General features: G+C 41.1%; 1 protein-coding gene across 1 annotated transcript in view; it reads right to left on the bottom strand.

Moving 5' to 3' along the window:
• The window catches only part of PCOLCE2 (procollagen C-endopeptidase enhancer 2), a 71,345-nt gene extending 45,752 nt beyond the window's left edge, over positions 1-25,593 (bottom strand). The window contains exons 1-2 of the mRNA XM_079923041.1: positions 25,153-25,593; positions 24,116-24,224 (exon numbers count right to left, since the gene is read on the bottom strand). Of these exons, the coding sequence (XP_079779167.1) occupies positions 24,116-24,224; positions 25,153-25,235 (192 nt within the window). The 5' untranslated portion in view covers positions 25,236-25,593. The remainder of the gene's footprint in view (positions 1-24,115; positions 24,225-25,152) is intronic.
• Positions 25,594-25,850: the final 257 nt, after the last annotated feature.

Below are 25,850 nucleotides of genomic sequence, written 5' to 3'. Positions count from 1 at the left end.
AGGAGCACCTCAATACTTAAGGCAAATGCTAAGAGCCATAAAAGGGGAAATAGACAGTAACAAAATCATAGTAGGGGACTTTAATGCCTCACTTTCACCAATGGACAGATCATCCAAAATGAAAATAAATAAGGAAAGAGACGCTTTAAATCACACATTAAACAAGATGGCCTTAATTGATATTTATAGGACATTCCATCCGAAAGCAAAAGAATACACTTTCTTCTCCAATGCTCATGGAACATTCTGCAGGATAGATCATATCTTGGGTCACAAATCAAGCCTTGGTAAATTTAAGAAAATTGAACTTGTATCAAGTATCTTTTCTGACCACAATGCTATGAGACTAGATATCAATTACAGGAGAAAATATGTAAAAATTACGAACACATGGAGGCTAAACAATACCCTACTAAATAACCAAGAGATCACTGAAGAAATCAAAGAGGAAACAAAAAAATACGTAGAAACAAATGACAATGAAAACAGGACGACCCAAAACCTATGGGATGCAGCAAAAGCAGTGCTAAGGGGGAAGTCTATAGCAATACAATCCTACCTCAAGAAACATCTCAAATAAACAACCTAACCTTACACCTAAAGCAATTAGAGAAAGAAGAAGAAAAAAAACCCAAGGTTAGCAGAAGGAAAGAAATCATAAAGATCAGATCAGAAATAAATGAAAAAGAAATGAAGGAAATGATAGCTAAGATCAATAAAACTAAAAGCTGGTTCTTTGAGAAGATAAACAAAATTGATAAACCACTAGCCAGACTCATCAAGAAAAAAAGGGAGAAGACTCAAATCAATAGAATTAGAAATGAAAAAGGAGAAGTAACAACTGACACTGTAGAAATACAAAGTATCATGAGAGATTACTACAAACAACTATTTGCCAGTAAAATTGACAACCTGGAAGAAATGGACAAATTCTTAGAAAACCACAACCTCCCAAGACTGAACCAGGAAGAAATAGAAAACATAAACAGACCAATCTCAAGCACTGAAATTGAAAATGTGATTAAAAATCTTCCAACAAACAAAAGCCCAGGACCAGATGGATTCACAGGCGAATTCTATCCAACATTTAGAGAAGAGCTAACACCTATCCTTCTCAAACTCTTCCAAAATATAGCAGAGGGAGGAACACTCCCAAACTCATTCTACGAGGCTACCATCACCCTGATACCCAAACCACACAAAGATACTACAAAAAAAGAAAATTACACAGCAATATCACTGATGAATATAGATGCAAAAATCCTCAACAAAATACTAGCAAACAGAATCCAACAACACATTAAAAGGATCATAAACCATGATCAAGTGGGGTTTATCCCAGGGTTGCAAGGATTCTTCAGTATACGCAAATCAATCAATGTGATACACCACATTAACAAATTGAAGAATAAAAACCATATGATCATCGCAATACATGCAGAAAAGCTTTTGACAATATTCAACAGCCATTTATGATAAAAACTCTCCCAAAAGTGGGCATAGAGGGAACCTACCTCAACATAATAAAGGCCATATACGACAAACCCACAGCAAACATCATTCTCAATGGTGAAAAACTGAAAGCATTTCCTCTAAGATCAGGAAAAAGACAAGGATGTCCACTCTCACCACTATTATTCAAAATAGTTTTAGAAGTCCTAGCCACAGCAATCAGAGAAGAAAAAGAAATAAAAGGAATACAAATTGGAAAAGAAGAAGTAAAATTGTCACTGTTTGCAGATGACATGATACTATACAGAGAGAATCCTAAAGATGCCACCAGAAAACTACTAGAGCTAATCAATGAATCTGGTAAAGTTGCAGGATACAAAGTTAATACACAGAAATCTCTTGCATTCCTATACACTAATGATGAAAAATCTGAAAGAGAAATTAAGGAAACTCCCACTTACCATTGCAACAAAAAGAATAAAATACCTAGGAATAAACTTACCTAAGGAGGTTAAAGGCCTGTATGCAGAAAACTATAAGACACTGATGAAAGAAATCAAAGAGGATATACAAAAAGATGCAGAGATATACCATGTTCTTGGATTGGAAGAATCAACATTGTGAAAATGACTCTACTACCCAAAGCAATCTACAGATTCAATGCAATCCCTATCAAACTACCAATGGCATATTTCACAGAACTAGAACAAAAATTTTCACAATTTGTATGGAAACACAAAAGACCCCGAATAGCCAAAGCAATCTTGAGAAAGAAAAACAGAGCTGGAGGAATCAGGCTTCGTGACTTCAGACTATACTACAAAGCTACAGTAATCAAGACAGTATGATACTGGCACAAAAACAGAAATATAGATCAATGGAACAGGATAGAAAGCCCATAGATAAACCCACACACATATGGTCACCTTATTTTTGATAAAGGAGGCAAGAATATACAATGGAGAAAAGACAGTCTCTTCAATTAGTGGTGCTGGGGAAACTGGACAGCTACATGTAAAAGAATGAAATTAGAACACTCCCTAACACCATACACAAAAAGAAACTCAAAATGGATTAAAGACCTAATTGTAAGGCCAGACACTATAAAACTCTTAGAGGAAAACACAGGCAGAACACTCTGTTACATAAATCACAGCAAGATTCTTTTTGACCCACCTCCCAGAGAAATGGAAATGGAAAAAAAATAAACAAATGGGATCTAATGAAACTTAAAAGCTTTTTCACAGCAAAGGAAACTATAAACAAGTCAAAAAGACAACCCTCAGAATGGGAGAAATTATTTTCAAATGAAGCAACTGACAGAGGATTAATCTCCAAAATATATAGCAGCTCATGTAGCTTAATATCAAAAAACAAACAACCCAGTCCAAAAATGGGCAGAAGACCTAAATAGACATTTCTCCAAAGAAGATATACAGATCCAACAAGCACATGAAAGGATGCTCAACATCACTAATGATTAGAATAATGCAAATCAAAACTACAATGAGGTAACACCTCACACCAGTCAGAATGGCCATCATCAAAAAATCTACAAACAATAAATGCTGGAGAGGGTGTGGAGAAAAAGGAACCCTCTTGCACTGTTGGTGGGAATGTTAATTGATAACAGCCACTATGGAGAACAGTATGGAGGTTCCTTAAAAACCTAAAAATAGAACTACCATACGACCCAGCAATCCCACTACTGGGCATATACCCTGAGAAAACCATAATTCAAAAAGAGTTATGTTTCACAATGTTCATTGCAGCTCTATTTATAATAGCCAGGATATAGAAGCAACCTAAGTGTCCACCAACAGATGAATGGATAAAGAAGTTGTGGCATATATATCCAATGGAATATTAGTCATCCATAAAATGAAACGAAATTGAGTTATTTGTAGTGAGGTGGATCGAGCTAGAGACTGTCATACAGAGTGAAGTAAGTCAGAAAGAGAAAAACAAATACTGCATGCCAACACATATATACGGAATCTAAAAAAAAAAAAGGTTCTTATGAACACAGGGGCAGGACAGGAATAAAGATACAGACATAGAGAATGGACTTGAGGATGTGGGGAGGGGGAAGGGTAAGCTGGGACCAAGTGACAGAGTGGTATGGACATATATACACTACCAAATGTAAAACAGATAGCTAGTGCAAAGCAGCTGCATGGCACAGGGAGATCAGCTCAGTGCTTTGTGTCCACCTAGAGGGGTGGGATAGGGAGGGTGGGAGGGAGATGCAAGAGGGAGGAGATATGGGAATATATGTTTATGTATAGCTGATTCACTTTGTTATACAGTAGAAACTAACACACCATTTTAAAGCAATTATACTCCAATAAAGGTGTTTAAAAGAATAATAATAAATAAATAAAATGAAAGATTGATGATGATATCAAATGCTAGAATGTGGAGCACACAGAACTTTCTGCCATTGCTGGTGGGAGTGTAAAAGGGTCACCACTTTGGAAACTGATCTGGCCGTTTCCTATGAAGTTACATGTGTACCTATCCCATGACTCATGAATTCTACTGCTAGGCAGCTACACGAGAGAAAAGAAAACACATATGCATTGAAAAGCCCTTCACAAAAAGTTCACAGCAGCTTTATTCATAATAGCCCAAATGTCCATCAGCAGGAGAATGGGTAAACAAACCGTGGTGTTTGGAATACAATGGAATAATATTTAGCAATAAAAGAAACAAACTACTGACACAACAGTATTGATAAATCCAAAAACATTATGCCAAGTAAACTCAAGAAAAAGAGTGCTTTCCAAATTATTCCATTTTTATGAAGTTCTAGGACAAGAAAAACTAATCTATGGTGCTTGTACCGTGGAGGAATGTTGAATTGTCTGGGAAGGAGTGAGAGCAAAGGTTCTGGATACTGGAAATGGAGGAGGTGTCAGTTACACAGGTGGATGCATTTGTCAAATACATTGAATTATAAATATTAAATTTGTGCCTTTCACTCTATGTAAAGTATACCTAAAAAAAACCCTCCAAAACTAAAATAAGCAGAAATACACAATGTCATGCAGATGGTACGAACATATATCTTTCAATCTACTGAGTTTAGAACAGTGCTTGCTGCTTACTTAAGGCTCAATAAATGTTGGCTAAAATTACAAGTATTATGTATCATAACACAGCCACTAGTTAAGTGCCATCCACAACACTGTGCAAACTTGAAACCTGCTACTGAGGAACTCTGAAATTGATATGAACCTGAACAACAAATTGCTATAAAGTCTAGTCATAGTCCATCGCCCCGTGATCCAGTATAAAAATCTCACAACTTACTACAAGCCATATCTAATTTATGCTGTCCTGTTAATGAAACCCAGTCTCCCTAAAACTGAGTTACCCTGCCAAGTTTACGATTAACCTCTCTATCCAAAACTTTACTTCCGTTCTTGTCCCGCCCCTGTTCCCCTCAGGATTGAAGAGTATCAAAGAAAAGGGGGGAGTGAAACCGAGCAGGACCCCGTGGAGCCCACAGAGGTACAAAAGCCACCCCCCTCCCTGTCCCCTGTTTCTTGTGTGCAGAGAAAGGCTTTAGTCTCTTGGGCCTTCCTTTAGTTCCAAAGCACAGACTCAACCAGTTACTAATTAGAGAAGTGGTGGAATTCAGAAACAAAGGAAAAGCAGTTAAGCAAGAAAAGTAGCGATAGCCTAAACAATAGTTCAGTGATAAAACAGAGTCCTAGTTCCTGCTCAAGGGATAGACATAACATGGTGATGCATATCTTCCAGTTGTTCTGCAGAAACTAAGACCCACACTAAAGTGGAAAATAGTGACTACATGCTGACCACAAGCTTGTAGACCCCAGAATGGCTGGAACCACAAGGTTGATGGTTAAGATTCCAAAAACATCACCCTGTTACCACGCCACCAACCAATCAGAAGAAAGTCCATGATCTGCAACCCTCATCCCAAATGTTGCCTTTAAAAACCCTTCCCTGAAAGCCATCAGGGAGTTTGGGTCTTTTGAACATGAGCTGCCCATTTTCCTTGCTTGGTGCCCTGCAAATAAACACTGTACTTTCCTTCACTACAAACCAGTGTCAGCAGATTGGCTTTGCTGCACAGTGGGCAGGCAAGTGGACCCAAGTTCAGTTCAGTAGCATTAATATCAACTGTATTCTTAATCTGAAGTAACAGCCATTTCATAAGTGAGTAAAAACAGAAAATATTAGTGGTTAATTTGACAGTTTCCCAAGGGAGCTAAAGCTGAATTGTTGTAGAGGGTTGTGACTTGTGGTTCTTTGTCTCTGCTCAGAAAAGTAATTGAAACGTGTGAGGAAAGTGCAGCAGAATGTGTTGACGATAACTCATCAGTAAAACACAGGAATGCAATGGCTGTAAACTCTTCCCAAACGAATGCAGGTTCCTTGCAGGCAGGACAAAAAACACAAGGGAACAATGATAATTCTTTTGTTTCTTCTAGGAAGGCTATCCAATTTTTTTCAATAAATTAATCAAATATTTATCAAGGACCTACTACGTGTCAGGTCACCTGCTGGGCTCTAAGGAAAGGACAAACATAACTGTGGCTTCTGCTCTTAAGGAGAGCACTGTCTTGAATAGTGTTTCTCCAACTTTTGGCCTCCAAGGGCCATTTAACAGATACAGGCAATGTACACAGTTTGTCAACTCTAGGCCTGTTTTCAAAAGTCTAAAATTAAATTCATTTACTATCTTGCAATTAATAGTATTTTCACATAAACAAGAGGGATGATTCTAGAGTGTGCCAATACATTTGGTAATAGTACCAGAGGCAGTCAGTTTTATTTTTTATTCTTGTCTCTAAAAGTTAGAAAATCCTAAGCATCATAGGATGTCAAGAATGGCAGCAAGTGTTTGCTGGCTTTGTCAGAAAGTTCTGGAGAGTCAAATCAAATTAGGACCCGGAATAACAGTGATTTCTCATGACACATGGCAGCATTCTGTAAAATGTTAAGACTGATGGATTTATCACACTCAAGGCCTAGAAAGCTGACTGTTTCAATTTGGGCAAGAGCAATGAATGGGTTCCTGATTCTGTCTTGATAATACTTAGCTCTAGAAAGTATTTTTTCACTTTCTGCTGCAGCATTTGGGTGTAGCTTGAAAATATGCCCAATGTTAAGTTATTGCTTTATTTCTCTGAAAGGTGAAGGAAAACATCCGGTGTTGGGAATATGCCAAAGTCTCAGCAACCAAACACTTTGTACCCCAGTTCAAACTCAAAAGATTCCAATTCCTAATTTTCAATGTAAAATAGTGACGTTATGGCTCTGAATAATAGGTTTAGGGTAGGCAAGAAATAGGATTTATTGCTATAATACACCAGGTCATTTGAAGCAGAAGAAATGTCTTTCTAGACATTAACAGTGAAGTGAAGTGATTTTTTTGTTTTTTACTATATACCTTCTTCATTTCAAAAGCTTCATGAGCACCTTTATCTTCAGCCGCCGGCAACACCTAAGCACAGTCCTATACTGCAGCAGCTCCTTGAACCTCACGCTTTAAAGACAGGGCTCACTGCTGCCATTTGATCAAGTTTGTAACATTTTCATTACTTTTTCCGAGGCACTGGATCAAGAATAGGAAGCAATCTGTTACCTGCCGCCTGTTCTCTCTGCTGGTTAAGCGGTATCTGGAAGGACATTTTGCTGTGGGGTCTGATGTACACCCCAGCTTAACATGTCATAACGGAACCCCTGCTCACCCCGGCAAATCCGCTCCACCCCAGCTTCTGTGCCACCTTGATCTCCTCCTTCCGGTTTGCTCAGGCCAAGAATTCTGAAGCCATCCTTGGCTCCTCTGTTTCTCTTCCACCCCACATTTTGTCTGTTTCTCTTCCACCCCACATTTTGTCCATCGACAATTCTTATTGGCTCTACTTTAAAGTATCTCCAGACACTGACCAGCCCTCACCTCCTCCATGGCTGGTCCAAGCCATCATCTCCTCTCACCTCAATTACAGAAAGACCCTCCTACCTAGGCTCCCCTCTTCCACCCCAGCAGCCTATGCTCTATTCTCAACACAGCATCCAGGTGATCCTTTACAAGCACAAGTCACATGATGTCACTCCTGGCCCAGAACCCTGATGTGGTGCTGGATGGTGAGTTTCACGTGTCAACTTGGCTGGGCTGTAGCACCTAATGATTCAATCGACCACTAACCTAGGTGTGGCCATGAAGGTACTTCATAGATGTGTTCACATCTACAATCAGCTCACTAAGAAGGCTGTCTTGATAATGTGGGTAGGCGTCATCCAATCAGCTGAATGGCCTTAAGAGCAAAACCTTTCCCTGAGGAAGAAGGAATTCTGCCTCAAGACTGCAGCATCTCAGCTCCCGACTGACAGAATCCAGCCAAGTGACCTGACCTACAGATTTCCGATTGGCCAGCCTCCATAATTGCATAAGCCAATTCCTTGAAACAAATCTCTATATATGTATGTATGTATGTGTGTGTATATATTTTATATACATATGTGTGTTTATATGTATACATATATGTACATTATATGCACGTGTGTATATGTTTGTATGTATATATGCATGCGTGTATATGTATATCCATGTCTTACTGGTCCTGTTTCTCTGGAGACTGCTGATACAGGCTTCCTGTGCCCAATGTCTTCCATTTGTCCCTCTGGATCCATTCTCCTCCCATCTCCATCCTACTCCCCTTACTGGGTGGTTAACCTGGATCAATGCATCAACCACTGTCTTCGGGTGCTGTGGCCATGGGAAGCCCCAACAGGAAACGGAAAACACGGAAGAGAATTAGGTCAGGATATTAACTTCCCTGGCTCCTTCTCTGTGAGGTCCCCTTGGGTTGACTCCTGGGTTCTAGTAATATCTCTCTCCTCTAGCTTCCCTACCCTTTTTAAACAGCTTCTCTGTAAACAACACCCCATCCTCAACATGCTATTTCAAGCATGCTGTTTTCCATGGAGACCCTGACTGATAGGCTCTCTATCTCACGCACACTGGTCTCCAGGCCTTATAGGATCTACTCCACCCTTCCCTGTCTGACCTCAGCGTCTGCTCCCTTCCCCTTTGTTCACTCCACAGGCTTCTTCGCTGCTCCCAGCACATGCAAGGCATGCAAAGCTCCTTGAGGGCAAGAATCTCTGTCTGCCCGGTTCATCGACATATCCCTGGTGCCCAAACACTGCCTAGAATATGCTAGGTGCTCAGTAAATACTTTTTGCCTAAATCAAATAAAATAATTTCATTGATTCCCATACAACATCCTTTCTTGTTGCATCCCTCATAGGTGCTCCATCTTGTGTCTTCGTCACAGTTCACAGAATAACACTAAGTGGGAAGAAAAATCTCGCCTCTTGTTGCCTGGCTTTGCAACAGAAGCTACCATGTCTGTTTCCCTCATAAAAGCCCCCAAGGATCACTGAATACATATCTTGGGGAAGTGTGAAAATTACTACTCAGCCAGAGGGAAGTGTCCTCATCAACAGGATGACAATTTTACTGTTAATTCATCCTCACAAGATGTGAAAAATTGCCCCCAAATGACTTTTTTTTTTCAAAAGATTTATTGGCTAAATGGAATGAAATACCTAAACTTAAATATAATACTTAAGGTGATATTATTCAATGTTATAAATGCTCATTCAACCAAGCAATTCTACAAATGTGAGAATTATGTTATAATCTAATCTCTTTCATTCAGCCTTCTATCACTTACATTTTTATAAGGATGTGTTGGCTTTAAAAGAATGTAACGTTTTTACCAAAGTGAAGTAGCTAACAGAACACACTCTTGGTGGTGGTGGTGGTGGGATGAACTGGGAGATTGGGATTGACATATATACACTAATATGTATAAAATGGATAACTAGTAAGAACCTGCTGTATAAAAAAAATGTTTTTAATAAAATAAAAATAAAAAAAAAGAAAAGAACACACTTTTAATTCATATTAACTGTTTTGCCTATTTCTCTACTTAACTATTTACAAATTCCAACCCCGAATGGTTTTATACATAAAACTAACAGCTTACAAAGTCAACATTAATATTGCAGCACTGTACTTTTGCGTATATGAGAACGGTAATGCGTATTTATAGTGACACTGTGCAGTGGAACAGAAGGCACAGAAGAAGAACTTCACACAATGATGCATCTAAGAATGTTCACCCATATTGGAAAGTAAATATGCAGAAATCGACATTAAATCCACAGGGTGTGTTGTTCTGTTCATGTCACTGATGTTACGCTGACTGACTGGTGGTCACCCAGTACAACCATAAGGTGACTGGTAATGCACAAACGCAGGGGGAGGTGCAAACAGCACACATATGGCACACAACTAGAAGCAAGGAGGATGCAGGAAGGGAACATCTCTTTTAACGGTAGCATTCTGCAGATTACAAACATTTTCAGAATAAGTCATTTTCAGAATAAGTCTCCTTCCCTAGAGATCTTTGGCAATAAATTGATACTCTTCTGCAGAGATCTATAGCTTCTGTGCTGTTCTGCCTAAAAGGAGGTGTAGTCATTGATCTATTCATTCATTCACTCATTCATTTGAACATTCATTCATTTATACATTCATTCTTTCATCAGCTACTATTGCCTGTGTCAAGCACTATGTTAGCTACTAGGAGAACAGAAAACTAAAATAAGGGTCTTGTCCTCAAGAGCTTTTCAGTTTAGTAGAGGAGACAGATTAGTAAACAGATGATCAGTGATCAGTGTTGCAATAAAGATACTCCCCGGATGCTATGGGAACACAGAGGAAGTAGATTCCAGTCTGCACTGGGGGATAGACAGCCAGGAATGCTTTCTGGTAATTCCTTTCTGACTTAATAATTCTATGATTTATTTCTCTACTAAGAAATATAGTTTCATTATTTTCAGATATATAAATAGCTAAGATTTATAGAGAGTAATAAAACAATATATGCATTGCTCAGATTTATAGGGATAAATATATATAAGACTTATGGAGAATAATAAAGCAAGTTCATTAAAATTATAAATCACAATTAATATAATAATTAAAACAAGTATATTGGGCAATTCCTAGGGTACATGTATGGCTCTTGATAATTGCCTTGCAGTAAAAAAAATTTTTTTTCTACCACATATATGTATCCCCCACACAATAAATGCCTAGTTGTAATCCCTAAAGAACAATGGTGCAAGTTCCTATTAGCTTGATGACTGTGCCAGAATCCCCCCTAAAATTTCAGTTGTTTTGGAGTATCTCCAAGGGATGTCTACACAGGCCCACAAAGCTGTCTGGCTCCCTAGTGATAGCGTTCACATGTCTTTGCTCTCTTACTGCTGGAAAGCAGTTTGGTGGCTCCTCATAAAGCAGAGAATTACCACATGATCCAGCAATTCCACTCCTACGTGTATGCCCAAAGGGATTGAAAGCAGGGACTCAGACAGACACAGGAACACCAGTGTTCACAGCAGCGTTATTCAAAATTGCCCAAAAGTGGAAATAACCCAAGTGTCCATTCACAGATGAATGGATAAATAGAATGTTCCTGGTGATGGAAGTGCCCACCAAGTCCCCTGAATGGGCCGATGAAGAGGAAGCATCTGTTTCAAGGGTGTTATTTTCTGATGCTCCTAAGATTCTGCACGCTCCCAAGTTGCAGAGACTTGTGAGCCAGGATGAGGACAACACCTTCCTCCCAACTCTGCATCACTCCGTGTCACCTGGGACCCAAGACAACATTACGCACAAAAACTGACCCTTCAGCTCTTCCCCTGTCCACATCCCAAGGCACCTTTCAAAAGTAAAAGCCAAACAAACCAAATATAAAGAAGCAAACCAAATCCACTACTCTGTCCACAGGAGTTAACCTTAATTCACGAGCAAGGCCTTTTCACTCGTAATCATCCAGAAGACATTTTGTACTCGTAATGGACAAGAAATGTCAGAAGTTGCTTAATGCCACATACCTAGTCATCTGCATTCAGAGCAGTGATGACCTCACAGTTTCTTCAGGAACCATCAGTGGGGAGATGCTTTGCATCATCCAGGTTTCAGTTCAAACGTCACATCGTCAGCCTCAGTCTCTATTACATCACCTTGTTTTATTGTCTTCATGGTACTTATTCCTACCCTACTATTTGTGATCTGTTTTATTGTCTCTCTTCCCCCCATAGAGAGTAAACACCATCAGTACGAGAACCTTCACTATTTTATCTCCAGAATATAAAACAAGGCCTGACACATATTAAGCATTCAATAAATAGTTCATGGATGAATAATACTTTTTCTTCGAGTACTTACCATGTGCTAAGCACGGTTTTTAATACTGTACATGTAATAACTAATTTAATGTCCAAAATGATCCTATGAGGTAGAGAGTATTATTAGCCATATTTTATAGATGAGGAAACTCATCTCAAGGTCATACAGCTAGTATGTAACTCAAGGTCAAGGTCATACAGCTAGTAAGTAACTGTTTTGGTACTACTGCTGCATAACAAACAATCCCAAAATTTGGTGGCTTAAAACAACAATGTACTCTTATTTCTTATGGTTTTGCGACTTCACTGGTCTCAGCTGGGTGATTCTTGCTTGAATTATCTCATGCAATTACTATCAGTTCTCAGCTAGGGCTTAAGTTGTCTGAAGGCTTAACTGGGGCTGGTCCTCCAAGATGACTTTCTCACTCATATGTCTGGCACCCCAGCTGGGAATACTGGAACAGCTGGGGGCTGTCTGAGCATCTTTCTCTCTCTCTCCATGAAGCCTCTGTACAAGGCTAGCTTGGGCTTCCTCATAGCATGGCAGTCCTTTTATGGCAGCTAGATTCCCCCAGAGTTCATGTTTTAAGAGACTAAGGCAAAAGCTTTAAGATTTCTTATGCCCCAACCCCAGAAGTCATGTAGTATCACTTCTCATCTTATTTTTTCATAGGGCCAGCCAAGATTCAATGTTTGGGGGTACTAGAAAAAGGCGTGAATACCAGGAGGTGAGGTTATTTAGGGGTCATCTTTGGGGATTCACCACCATAATAGGAGAGCTGGTATTTGAACCCAGGCAGTCTGGCTCCAGAAACTGCACTCTTAACTATCAATAATATATCATGGGGTATCTCTATTAGGAATTAATGAATAAATTCATTACTTAATCTGTATAACTAGTGGGGACTATTCTGATGATTTGAGCCTCCAAAAGCAAATTAAAATCCCCATCTCCAAAGACAGAAAATTATTTGCAATTCTTAACTGACAATCCTTTCTCTGCCCCTAAACACCCTAGTCTTAAAAGTTAAGGGGCATTCTCAGTTGGTGCTGGGTGAGAGGTGGTTAGCTTGAGGAGAATCAGGGAAGATTTGGAAGCACTTCTGTGGACAAAGTCTTATGAAAGACCATATTTTAAGTGAAGAAAGGACATAGTGAGTAGGAATGGGTATTTCCAATACCCATGGGAGCTAGCCATGCCCCAAAGGGATTACCATCCAGCTTGAAATGCGTTGGCTTGCAGACAAGTTCTACACAAACACCACCCTTTCATGGCTTATTGCAGTCCTGGAAGAGAGGTTGAAAAAAAAAATTTATTGACTACTTTCTTGCATCAAGCGCCGTGCCAAGGGCCTCTCATCTACCACCTCCTTCAATCCTCACGCTACCTTTACAACGCAGGTCTGGCCATGATAACCAACTTTGGAAAGTTCTAGAAAGTGCATCACATTCCTAGTAAATAGCTGAAAAATATTTCAGTATGACTCGCCAATGCCCTTTCTACTAGTCACTGAGTGATGCCATACTTACAACACTCCACCGTGAACCTTGTTACCCTGTGCTACTGTGATCTTTTCCGGGACATCTCCCAGCCTAGTGAAAGCCTCCTTGCCACACCAAGCCCTATTCTGGGACATGGTTTTCCAAACATTACAGTCTCCCTACCCAACCCAGCATCTGATCTCTGAAAGGTACTTTAAAAATAGTTGTAATGAATTATGATTTCTTCCCAGAAGGTCAATCATAGCCCAGGGCTTTTAGAAAGTCTATATCAGACCTCTATCAGACCCTTACTGAGACAGGCTGGGACCAGGGACCCTCTGCTGCAGTGCTTGCACCTGGAAAAATGTCTCCTCAATCAACAAAATATAAAGAAACTATAAGGGACTAAAAATAACTGTGTGCATGCCCAGTTGGGGCAAATTATGGACAACAAGATACAAAGAGATCAAAAATCCAACTGCCACTTCTGAAGAGCCCGGAGCAAAAACAGGGATAATGTGCACGTCACCTGCACTCAACTCCACCAAAAGGGTGGGCAAGCCACCTAAGCCACACCTCCAGCCCGACCCCTGGACACACCCTTATCCTCACCCCATATAAGGAACCAGCTTGCTGCCCCTCCCCAGAAATGAGCAAGGGAACCCGTTCCTTGTTTTCGCTCCCCCCCTGCTGCAGCAGGGGCCCCGATAAAGCACGACCTGAATTTCTTGTCTGGCCTCTTATCAATTTCTATCGATTAAGGAAGGTCAAGAACCCTAGTCCGTAACACTATCAATTCACTTCTAGGAGCGGTAAGCAGCAATCCAATCTCCACCGGCTTCCCTGTGCTTCTTACCAGCTTGGTCCACAGAACAGCCCATCTGTGACGAAAAGGTCTCTCCCTCCCTCTGTACTTTGGGAAACACTATTTTATTATATTTCATGTCCAGGAGTGTCTTGGGGCTGAGGTGGTGAAAGAGAGGTGATATTTAGTGGCAGGGCTTGTGCAGCTTTAATTGCAACTCCCCACGTCTCTGTGGTGGTTCCATTTATTTTTAGATATTTATATTGGTTTTACAGAGACTTGCCACCTTGACTCTTATATCTGAAGAAAACACTTCTATTCTCCCAAGTCCCTAGAGTAAGAAATTCAAGAGTACCCCCAAAGCGCCACTGCCACTGTCAATAAGGCTGCTAAGTTATAATGTGCAGGGGTGTTTTAGTGATTACGTTTTTCATAGGCTCAAGGAATAATGATCCATGCAGATAAAACTTGACTGTGCAGCAGCTAACCACCGGAACACTTTCCAAACTCTAAAAGCAGGACAATGTGAAAAAAAAAAAAAAGAGAGAGAGAAAGCCTTAGAATTAGGAGCCCTGTAAATGCTTCTCTGGTCTCCAGCATAGAGCAACCAAGCAATGAAACCACTCTCTTTTTCTTTTTTTTTCCGTCAATACCTGATAGATTGCAAGGAATCTGCAAATTTTATGGAACAATTCAAATTTGCCTATAATTTCATATCATAAATTGAACTCTGGGATAGGAGTGTGAAACTAATTCCATCGGTCTTTTTAATAATACAATCTTTAAAACCATTTCTGGGTGTTTTACCTCTGTTAAATGCTTTCTCATTATACAGCTCTTTAATAGAGGGGTTTTAAATGTGTTATCTTTGTGCTCTATTACTATAGTGATGTTTCAGTAAAAATTACTTTTTGTCATTAATATATTATTAAAGAGGATCTCTTTCAGAAAAAAGAAATACCCAAAGAGGACTTCATTTTCATGGTCTCTCATTTTCTTCTCTACTCATTAAGCCCTTTCTAAGGCATCTGCCTTCAACCAGGCCTAAAAATACAAGCAGTACAAATAAGCACATTAATAAAACATCATGTTTTCAATCAATAAAAACATATTTGATTTCCATGTGAGACAGCAAAGAAAAACAAAACAAAACAAGCAACAGAAGCCCTTAAAAGCAAGCAGGAAACTAAACAAATTTAGAAAAATTGGGCTGAGGCCCCAGTGGGAAATCGTCACCTACTTGCTTATTTATTTAGGATTTATATTCCCCCTGCTTCTCAGAAGGACTGAAGGCAGCATGGAAAATGTTTTAATGCTTCCAGTATTTTATCAATTGAAACCTAACTGGGACAGTTTAAGTGTCATAAGAATCGCAAAGTTTCTGAATTATTCTCTCCTAATTAAAAAACAGACAGCATGTAGCTATCGTGTTCTTTTCCCATTCATAGAGTGCTCAAGTTTGGGTATGCAGACATTCTCTGTTAATTGCACTCATCTTTACTAAGGAATTAGATATGAATGATATTAAGTCAAGCATTGGGTTAAATTACTATTCAGGCAGCTGAAGTAACGAAGCCTAGTCTAACAAATGTATAGGTACATTAAAACAAACCCCATAGTTGACTGGAATTTAAATCTCTATATAATTCTAAATCCTACATGTATTTTAAAGCCAGGAAATATGTGTTTAAGGCCAAAATTCCATTCCGCTATCTGTCCTGCTGTGGTTATACCAGGCAAATAACAGTTACAGTAATTTTAGAACCCCTTGCCATACCCTTAGGTATGATTAAGCGACTTAAATGTTGAGTTCCTGTCTAAATTCACTATTTGTTTTCTCAAATTATATACCTAGCCCCAATCTAAATAGAACATCAGTATATGTTTCAATTTTCATGCAATTCCATGCCCCACCACTGCTGACTTGCTTTTCATGAAGCCATATGAAGGTTAGTGGGAAGATGTAAACCCCAATCACATTTTCAATCTATCATTTCTCTAAAGTAAATGTGAATGCCATTTAAACTTAATCAGGCTTTTGGAGGATGGATTCAGTATGATGACTTTAACACACATAAGTAACAAAATCACCCCTGGTAAGGAATGCCTTTACGCAATTGTTTATTAGGTGTATTTGGAAATACCAAGGCATGTGTTGTAAAACAGCCCTGTGCTGTCAAACAAAGGACATCTAACCATTTCTCAAGTCTTAGAGCAGCACAGATGTAAAGTGGGTCATAACATCTTTTACTCTTCGCATGAGGTAATAATTGTTTTCATTTAAATAATCTAAGAACTTCAATAATTTTTAAAATGTCAATCAGCCTTATTCCACATTATCAATACTTAAAACTACTTACAGTGAGTAGCATAATTATTTACACAACGTAATTGCTACTGATTTTCTTATCTAATTACTCCCTACCAGATTATAAACTCCGTAAGCATAGAAACTATGCCTTGACCTTTTAGCCCTGGGGCCCAGCCCAATGTTCAGTACATAGCGGATGCACAATAAGCATTGAGCGAATGTTTATTTGTTAAATAAGTGCATAATAGTGCATTTGTGTCACCGAGTCAGAAAATGTGCTAGGCTTTTCAAACCATTTGCAGGGATATGAGGCAAGATACAAGTTCTTTAGACCTCACTTTTGCCATTTGTGAAATGGACATACTAACATGTATCCACCGACATCACAGAATTGGATGCAGATGAAGTAACCATTTGTTATTATTTTAGATCTGCGACCTGTATAATAACGAGTATATTTAATTCCAGTTGCATAGAAAAAATAAGGTAGTTAGCAAAATGACAGTACGTGTATTACCTGGGGAATCTGAAGATGTTCTACATATGACAATTTATGCCTTTTTCCTCTGCATGAATTAGCTAAATAAGGAAAACTTTGCCACATACTTTCGGCTTAAATAGGACTGACTCTATTCATTGCTATAATTCTCCTTCCATTTCTGGCATAAGTCTGTGACTTCCTGATCAGCCCACATTATTTACTTCAGAGTTAAAGGAACCACCAAATTTTAAACTGCTCAAATGTTTGCTGGTTTTTTCCCAAGCCAGATTTCTGCTCAGAATAATAACTGAAACCTTCAATAATCTGCTCTCTAATTTCAGTACCTTCAAACTTTTTTTTGGAAATAAAAAAGAGATATAAATCATAAACAAATACCTTGTAATTCTGATAATGTTTTATAACAATAAGACCACATACACGAATAATCTCATTTTTAAAAACTGTTTTGTAAATTATGCCCACCTTTAAATCTAAGAACAAAATCATTTTCACTGACATCTGCATACCAACTGCTGTTTCTGTTAGATAACAACAGCAATTCAGATGCAATATTTAGTTGTTAACTTTGGGAACCAATTTAAAATAACAATTCCTACATACCTATTCAAGGAGAGTTCCCAGAATGTTCTAGGCTTCAAGTTTCCTCTAATTTGCATAGTTGCTATAAACCAAGTTTCAGCTGGTTCCACTTAGTTGGCCATACCATATGCAGCCCAAGTCAAACTCTGAATAGAGTTGCTTTCACAAGGTATTATTTTGCTACTAAAGCCTCTTTTCTTTTTCTTTTTTAAATTGTGTCAAATTATCAATATGAATCTCCAATTCTACTGGGATTATAAAATGAACAAGTTATCGATGAAAAGATCAAGGAACCGAAGGATTGGGTGACATGCCAAGTTTGCAATGAATTTATAAGGAAACCGTTAATAGAATGGTGATCTTTGTGCTGGTGGACCCAAGAAAGCAAGGTGCCTGTTGGGTTTTATTTCCCTTCCCACCCAGAGCCTGGGGAATGCGTCATCCCAGGCAGCCTCCCATGCTCATATCTCCCAGGTATTCATCTGTGTGTCTCCAGCACCTACAGCCGTGCTTCGTGGGCTCTTGGTAAACGTGCCTTGCCAGTGTAGTAGTGAGCCACATCCCACTGGCTGTGCTCTTTGACACTGGTCCACTCTCCCTGACTTGTTTTAGGGATCTCAGAGGTCTCTTACTGTCTCCTGCACAGTCTTGCCCCTTTGGGCACATGTACTCAGCAGGGGGACCACTGTGATAGAGCGGTCCGGGTGGTGGTATGTCAATACTTGGAGTTTCATTTTCTTGTTGCCGGGCTTGGTACAGGCGCAGTTCTCATTGTTCAATCACTTTGGGTGACTTTTGCCTCAACCCAGTCATGTTGTCCTTCCAAGCCTGCTTAGAAGACCAGCCACCATTTTCCAAAAATTATACTTGCCTTAGCTGTCAAATCATACTTAAGTCCTACCCACCCGCCATGTATGCAGACTTGGTATTTTATGCAGATGCCCCTTTGGTTACAGTCCTGAACCTCAACTCTTATGAGAAACTAAGAAACCCTCAACTCCATCATTAGTAACAAAATATTTAAGTTTCTTAATTCTCTGATTTGAACTCTAGCCATACGTTTTTTAGAACACACTCAGCAAAATTAATTAGTAAAACCTAAGCGTAGTTGAGGTCACCAAGAGTTGGTGGCCAGAAAGATATAGTTGAGTCAAGAGGCTTGAGTTCCGGTCACAGCTTTGGCACTACACAGAACAAGCATCAGCTTCCTCGTTTGCAAAGCAGAAGTACAACTAAGCAGCACGGAGCACGTGCCTCCTCAACATATCTTCACATGAGTAAAATTAACCTCGAAATTTTTCTAGAACAGCACTGTCCAAAGGAACTTTTTATGATGATGGAAATATTCATATTATATACTGTCCAATATGGTGGCTGCCATCTACATGTGGCCATTGAGCATCTGAAATATGGCCAGGGTGACTGAGGAACTGGAGTTTTAATTTTTAACTTAATTTTAATTAGTTTAAATTTAAATAGCCAATGTTGATAGTGTATTTAGACAGTGCAGCCGTCCAAGAAATAGCAAGGAAAATTTTAAAGTCCTATAATTTAAGGGCAAATCTAAATTTCCAACCTGCAAGCTGTACTTCCATCTCAGAAAGTCCAATACAAATGGCTAGAAAGTTTGCTTGTGACCACTAGCCTTCACCTTTCTCAAAGTATACAGACGTTAACATTAGGCTTTTCCCACCTCCACGCCCCCACTGATAAGATAGAGTTTGATGAAGAGGATTTGGTGGTGAAAGCCACCTTGCTGGGACACATCTCCAGTCTGGAAGAATGGACTGCAAAGCAGGTGAGTGGTGAGAACCAGGATCTTTCTGGCTACGGGAACTTGAGTTTGGGGGCTACTCTGAGACTCTTCCGTCTTGAGGGGTCTCTATGATGTTGAATAGCCAGTGGGAATTCTACTCTTGGTTTACTGACTGCAGGAGCTGGAAAATGGACTGGATCCACTGGTTTCCAGAAAGCCTTTAATGGACTGCCTTGGATGAGGCCACACCAGAGCACAGCCCTGTCTGGAGCAGATGTCAAGCAAGGGTCCAGAGCCTGGTGTGTTGGGCCTCTTGGCCGGTGCCACTCCACCCTAGCTGCATTCAGAACTACTAAGACAACTGCTTTAGGGAGAAGAGTCCACATTTCTTCATCTCCTTGGTTATCCCTCTTGTCCATTCTACCATCTTCTCTCTCCCGGAGGCCACACAGCTTCCTAATCGGTCTCCCTGTTTCCACTCTTAATGCCCTACAATTCATCTTCCACACAGCAGCCAGAATGATCTTTTAAAATCAGAACATCTCACTCCTTTGCTTAAGATTCTCCAGTGGCTTCCCACTCTTCTTCACCATGGCCTACAGGCCCCTGCTCACCTTTTTTACTTCTCCCATCGTCCCACTAACTCATTCTGTTCCAGCCACAGTGACCTCCTGGCTGTTCCTCAGACAAATCAAGCTTGTCTGTACCTCAGGGCCTTTGCACCCACCGGTCCCTCTGCCTAAAATGCTCTTCCCCAGACTTTCACATGGCTGGATCCTTATCACTCAGGCCTCAGCTCAAATGTCACTTCCTCAGAGTGGCCATTCCCAACCACCTCATCCATAGCTACTTCTATCCCACCACTGTGTTATGTTTGTTGGTTTTTTCTACATAGTTCTTGAGGTATATTTAACATATTATAAAACTCACCCATTTTAACGGCACAATTAAATAACTTTTAGTAACTATACCAGGTTGTACAACCATCACCATAGGTCATTTCCACCTTTGAGATCCCTCATGACCATTAACTGTTAGTCTCCACACCTATCCCCTGCCCCAGGCAACCACTAATCTACTCTCTGTCTCTACAGATTTGCCCTTTGGGAATTGGAATCTGGTTATTATCTAATATTCCACTGCTCTGTTTCATTTTATTTTCAAAAATTTTTTATTGTGGTAAAATATACATAACATAAAATGTACCATTTTCACCATTTTGAAGTGTATGGGTCAGTGGCATTAAGTTGTGCAACGATCACCACCATCCATCTCCAGAACCTTCTCATCTTTCCCAACTGAAACTCTGTATCCATTAAATACTAACTCTCATTCCTCTACTCCCCCAGCCCGTGGAAACTACCATTCTACTTCCTGTGTCTATGATTTTGATTACTGTAGGTGCCTCATGTAAGCAGAATCACACAATATTTGTTCTTTTGTCACTGGCTTATTTCACTTAACATAATGTCTTCAAGGTCCACCCACGTTGTGGCATGTGTCAGAATTTCCTTACTTTTTAAAGCTGAGTAATGTTCTTTTGTATACCATATTGTGTTTGTCCGTTCATCTGTGGATAGATACTTGGGTTGCTTCCACCTTTTGGCTATTGTGAATAATGCTGCCATGAATATGGACGTATAAATATCTGTTCAAATCCCAGCTTTAACTTCTTTGGGGTATATACCCCGAAGTGGGATTTCTGGGTAATATGGTAATTTTAAGTTTAATTCCTTGAGAAAGTATCCTATTGTTTTCCACAGCAGCTGCACCATGTTACACTCCTACCAGCAATGCACAAGGGTTCCAGTGTCTTCACATCTTTGCCAACACTTATTATTTTCTGTTTTTTCAATAGTAGCCATCCTGATAGATATGAAGTGGTATCTATTTTATTTTTATAATTCAGTTATCACTATTTTCTTGTTTACTTGTTTGTTTAAATATTAACTGCCTGTCTCTCCAAACTAAGATGCTAGCTGCATGAGGGCAAGGAGCTTGGCTGCCTTGTTCACCAAAACTCCAGTAGTACCCAAGACCCAACACACATTTGCTGAATGAATGACAGACCTTAGGGCTACCAGCTTCTACAAGCTTTAGTGCTACCACAGTCCTCCTTCTTTTATCAACCCAAGGATATACAGAAGCTAGGGAGCTCCCTTCTTCTACTCTGACACACCAGAGGACCATGAAGAAGAACTGGGAATATTTTTTCCAACGATTCAGTGCTTTTCCTTGTGAAATACAAAGAAATGAAGATATTTTGAAACTGAGATCTTGAGAGCATCCAAGGCCTTTGGGAACATTCTGCTGAGGCTGTAATTATAACCAGGAGAATGTACTGGGCTCCTCTGGAAGTTCTTGGTGCTACTCATATGCAAGCATAAAAGAGGCAGTCCCTTGAAACAGAATCAAATGACTAAGAGTGAAAACTATAAAGCTTTTCACTAGAAAAGCAAATTGTGCAGTCCTTTCTTGTGTATTACCTATGTTTTCTAAAAATATATATTTTTCAAAAAGGCTGGCATTTGCTCAACTTTTTTACTCAACTTTTGAGCATTAGTTCAGGCAGCCTGGGCAAACCACAAATAAATATGTCACAGAGACTGCTTGTTGTTTGCTTGTTTTCCCTTCTTTCCACAGTTGATAGAAGACTTTTATTCAAAAGAAGACTCTTGAATTTTAGCGGAGCACATGGATTCCTGACATGAAGACTTCATTTCAGGGCTTCCCTGCAGCTAGGAGTGGCCATGTAACTAATAACTAACCAGTGCAATGTAAACAGCAAGGTGCAAGTAATTCTGCACAATGTCCTTAAAGGGAGGATCTGTGCCCTTCCTCTCTTCCTTTTTGTTGGCTAAACCATGAACCTGATGGCTGGAACTTGAGCACACATCTAAGCAGAGACTGAGTGCCTAATGATTTGAGGCTGCCACACCCATCTTGGATTGCCTACCTCCAGATTCCTTTACATGGGAGAGAACCAAGCTTCTGGTTGAGCGATTGTTACTTTGCATCTCTGTTACTAGGAGCCAACCTAGTCCTAACGCACACAGAATCTCTCCAGTAAGATCACAGGAGAACGCAAGCACAGAAATAAGTGCTTCCTAGATACACATAACAAAGTCTATTGTTCCATCAAAGTCTGAGCTGCTTTAAAGCTGATGCCAAGCCCAGCTTAGCCCATATACTAAGGGGGTGGCAGTGATCTGCCATATTGCCTACCAGTCAGAAGAAAGGATGAGTCAATACTAGCAACAACGGTAACGGTGGTAGCTAACGTTTAGTGAGCACTTCTTGTAACGCAGACACTCAGCCAAAGAGCTTTATACATACCATCTCATGTTATCTCCACAACAGTCCTGAGGTTTAAAGATAAATCCATCACACGGCTTCTGAGTGATGGAATGAGAGCCAGCATGCCTCACCTTGACATTGCACCCATAAGGAGCATCCATTACACTTCCTCTTTCCCACACATAAAAATAAGGTAGTCAGGCCTCTGCGAGGGCACACCCCTCCTTTACCAAGGACAGCTTTCACTGGACACCCTTCCCCACCTCCAGAACTAACATTGCCCCGAAGACCCAAAACACTGGGCTAACCATGGAGTCTACTTGCTAGGCACATGGTGCCTCTCAGTCACTAATTTCCTTGGGTCATTTTTAACTTACAGCCATTTAATCATAACTGAAACACAACTATAATATAAAAACCAAGTTCCATGTTTGTCTCAGAGCCTTATTTCACATTTATGCTAATATCGATATTGCAGAGCTAGTTTTCATGACCGTCCTCTCCTGGCCCCATGTGTTGCAATAACATAATGAAATCTGTACCAATTCATTAGATAGCCGATATTTTACAGGAGAGCATCAATGCATATAGGAACTGACTTTTATTTAAAGAAGGAGATCCCCTCATATCTGCCTGTCAAATGACCTTCTTGGTGGGAAGGCCTCACTGCAAAATAGGCTTTACTTCATAGAAAGTTGGACTTACCCAATGCTTGATCAAGTCAGTTTATATGATTGTTCTAGACCTCAGCTTCCTCATCTATAAAATGGGGATAATCATACTTCCTCACAGTGATTTCAAAGATTCAGTGAGATTATGCTTGTTACCTACTTGGCACAGTGCCTGGCACCCAGTAAGTGCTCAATAAGAGGTACCTACTTTTAAAAATCATTAATTCATGGGCGGTACAATCTGACTGAATGAAGCTTTCAGTGAACTAATGTGTTCAATTTTTTTCAAAATTGAAAAAAATGAAGAAGATAATGGTCACTACTATGCTCACTTGGAAAGATGACTCACTCTAGCTGACTAAATCCAGACTTATTTTTTTAAGGCTGGCTGTCTCTAAATCTGATTTCTTACCTTGACTCAGCATAATCTATGCCATTAGTAACCAACCTGGGCATTTTGTTAGTTTTTGTTTTTAGGCTTTTTCTCCCCTAAGTTATTGTTATTCTCTATTCTTAGATTGCTTTTAGTGGTGGTTTTAAGTCAGAGACATTAAGTGGGATTGTTTTTTTCTTTTTCTTTCCCCTTTTCTTCCCCCTAATGGTTATAAAGTAGTCAGAGGTGAGTACTACCTTTGATCTTCTATCCGCCACTGGGAGACATTTATGAAAGGCATAGGCAACAAATAGCTTCTAGAAGTCTCTATGATGGGCCTTTGCCTGAAGATAGCCTTAATTTTGAATCCATGAAACTCAGCTGAGTCAGACTGGGTTTTCAGACACACATCTGCTTTAAGAATTTATCCCTGCAAGCATTATCTCGAGTCCTTTCTAACTGTTAATGCAGGGCACCACTAGTTCTATTAAAAATCTCCCAAATAGTAGAGATAAATCCAACATTTCACTATTACAGACATTTGCCCCCAACCGAAATTCTGACAGCAGAGGAAAAAAGCAGCAGCTCTTCCACTGTTTCCGGTATTCACTTTTGGAGAATACCCTCTTAAAAAATGCTTACTGTGATTTTCCAGGTACATTTGCTATTTGGAGGGTACACTCCAGGAAAACCTTCGCTGCCAATAAAGCCAGACTCTCCAGTAAGAATGCCGCCACATGTGAAAACAGGTCTGGGAAAATAAAAGAAGAAAAGAAATTTGAAACACTGTCTAACAATTTAATGTCAATTTCAGAAAGATGCAGTCTATTAATATGGATAAAGTGAATACTGACAATTGACTGCCTGCATTTGAAATACTTGTTAGCTCTTAGAATAAATTCTAGCCTTCTAAAACATTCAGTCCAGCTGCCATCTGTCTCCACCATAGTAACAAGATCAATCTATCCATCCATCCGTATGCAGTCAAGTCCTCCACGTTAAGTGGTAAGATCTTACAGGAAAATGGTAAATGGAAATTTTAACTGCGGGGCGGGGCGGGGCGGGGCGGGGGGGGGGAAGAGAGTGAGAGCTAGGCTCCATGAAGTGCATGGTTTTAAAGCTAGACAAGTAATTGGTTAATATGAAAAAGTTTTAATTTCCTGGATTTGGAGAGATGCCTAATTCTCTCTTTGTTTGAAAATCGTTGGCCATTGGCAGAACCTTCCATTGAAAAGGAGAAGGCAAAGTTGGCCCTAGGGCGGGTCTCCCGGCCCAGGTCCTGGAGCCATCTGGCAGCTCAGAGGTTGAAGAGTTAAACTTGCCAAGAGCCGCTCCCCGGGCGCCGGGCAACTCGCGTTTTTCCCTAGGCTTCTGTCTCTGGGCAAAACCTCTCCCGGGAAGAAAACAGGAGTAAAGCAAAGTCCACACATTTGGGTCCCAGTGCTTCCTAGCGCCCGCCTGAACTTTCGGGGAGAGGAGAGGTGGTGGCCGGCCAGTTGCGGGGCCGTGGGGCGGGCGGAGCTGGGGGGCGCCGGAAGGAGCCCCGAGGACGGGCGCCATCCCGGGGTCCTGGTGGCGTGTGGGTCCCCCGGCGCCCCGAAGCGGAGTGGGTAAAGCCAAGCCGTGGGCGAGGGAAAGAGAGGGCGGAAGGGAGGGAGCGCGGGCGGGGGTCGCGTTACCTCTCCGGGGGCTGCGGCCGCGAGTGCTGGGTGGCGGCGGCCAGCAGCAGGCAGAGCGGGGCCCAGGCGCCCGCGCCCCTCATGGCCGGTGGAGACGCTCGGGGCTCGCCCCACCCCGGCGCGCACCCCGGAGCACCGCGCGCTCTGCACCGGCCCGGACTCTCGCCCCGGCGCGCCCCGCACCCCGGCGAGCCCTCTCCCGCTCTCTCGCACGCGCCGCCGCGGGGCAGCCCAGGTAGCCGGGCGTGCACGGCAGGCGGAGCCGGGCGCTTTTCTAGAGGCGATTACGGTGCAGTCTGCCTCGCCGCTTAATTTCCCCTGAGGAGTTGCTCTGGCAGCCACAGGCCACTGCTGAATATCCCGTTTGTTCTCTGGCGGCGAGAGGGGGCGGCTCCCAGGCGGGAGCCGCCTCCTCTCTAGGGGCGGGCGGGGTGGCGGGCGGCTCCTCGCTGGCACCCCGGGACCCGCACACCGCTCACACCCCTCGGGCAGGGGCTGTGGAGAGAAGGATGAAAGGGAATCCCCTGCCGCGTGGTACCCAAATGGGACCTGGCGCCCTGATCCACAGATGATGGGGTGGGAGGGGGGTTGGAGGGGGGTAGCCTTGGTTTGGTTTGCTTTGGGGAGTGTTTTTCTCTAGTTGCTTTCAAATAAAAAGTATTCGCGCTTGCTGATTGCTGGAAAAGAGGATTTCTCCT

The sequence above is a fragment of the Stenella coeruleoalba genome (genome assembly GCF_951394435.1).
Source record: "Stenella coeruleoalba genome assembly, chromosome: 5".
Classification (NCBI taxonomy): Eukaryota; Metazoa; Chordata; class Mammalia; order Artiodactyla; family Delphinidae; genus Stenella; species Stenella coeruleoalba.
Note: the sequence above shows the minus strand (reverse complement) of the source record. Positions and strands in the feature narration are given on the sequence as shown.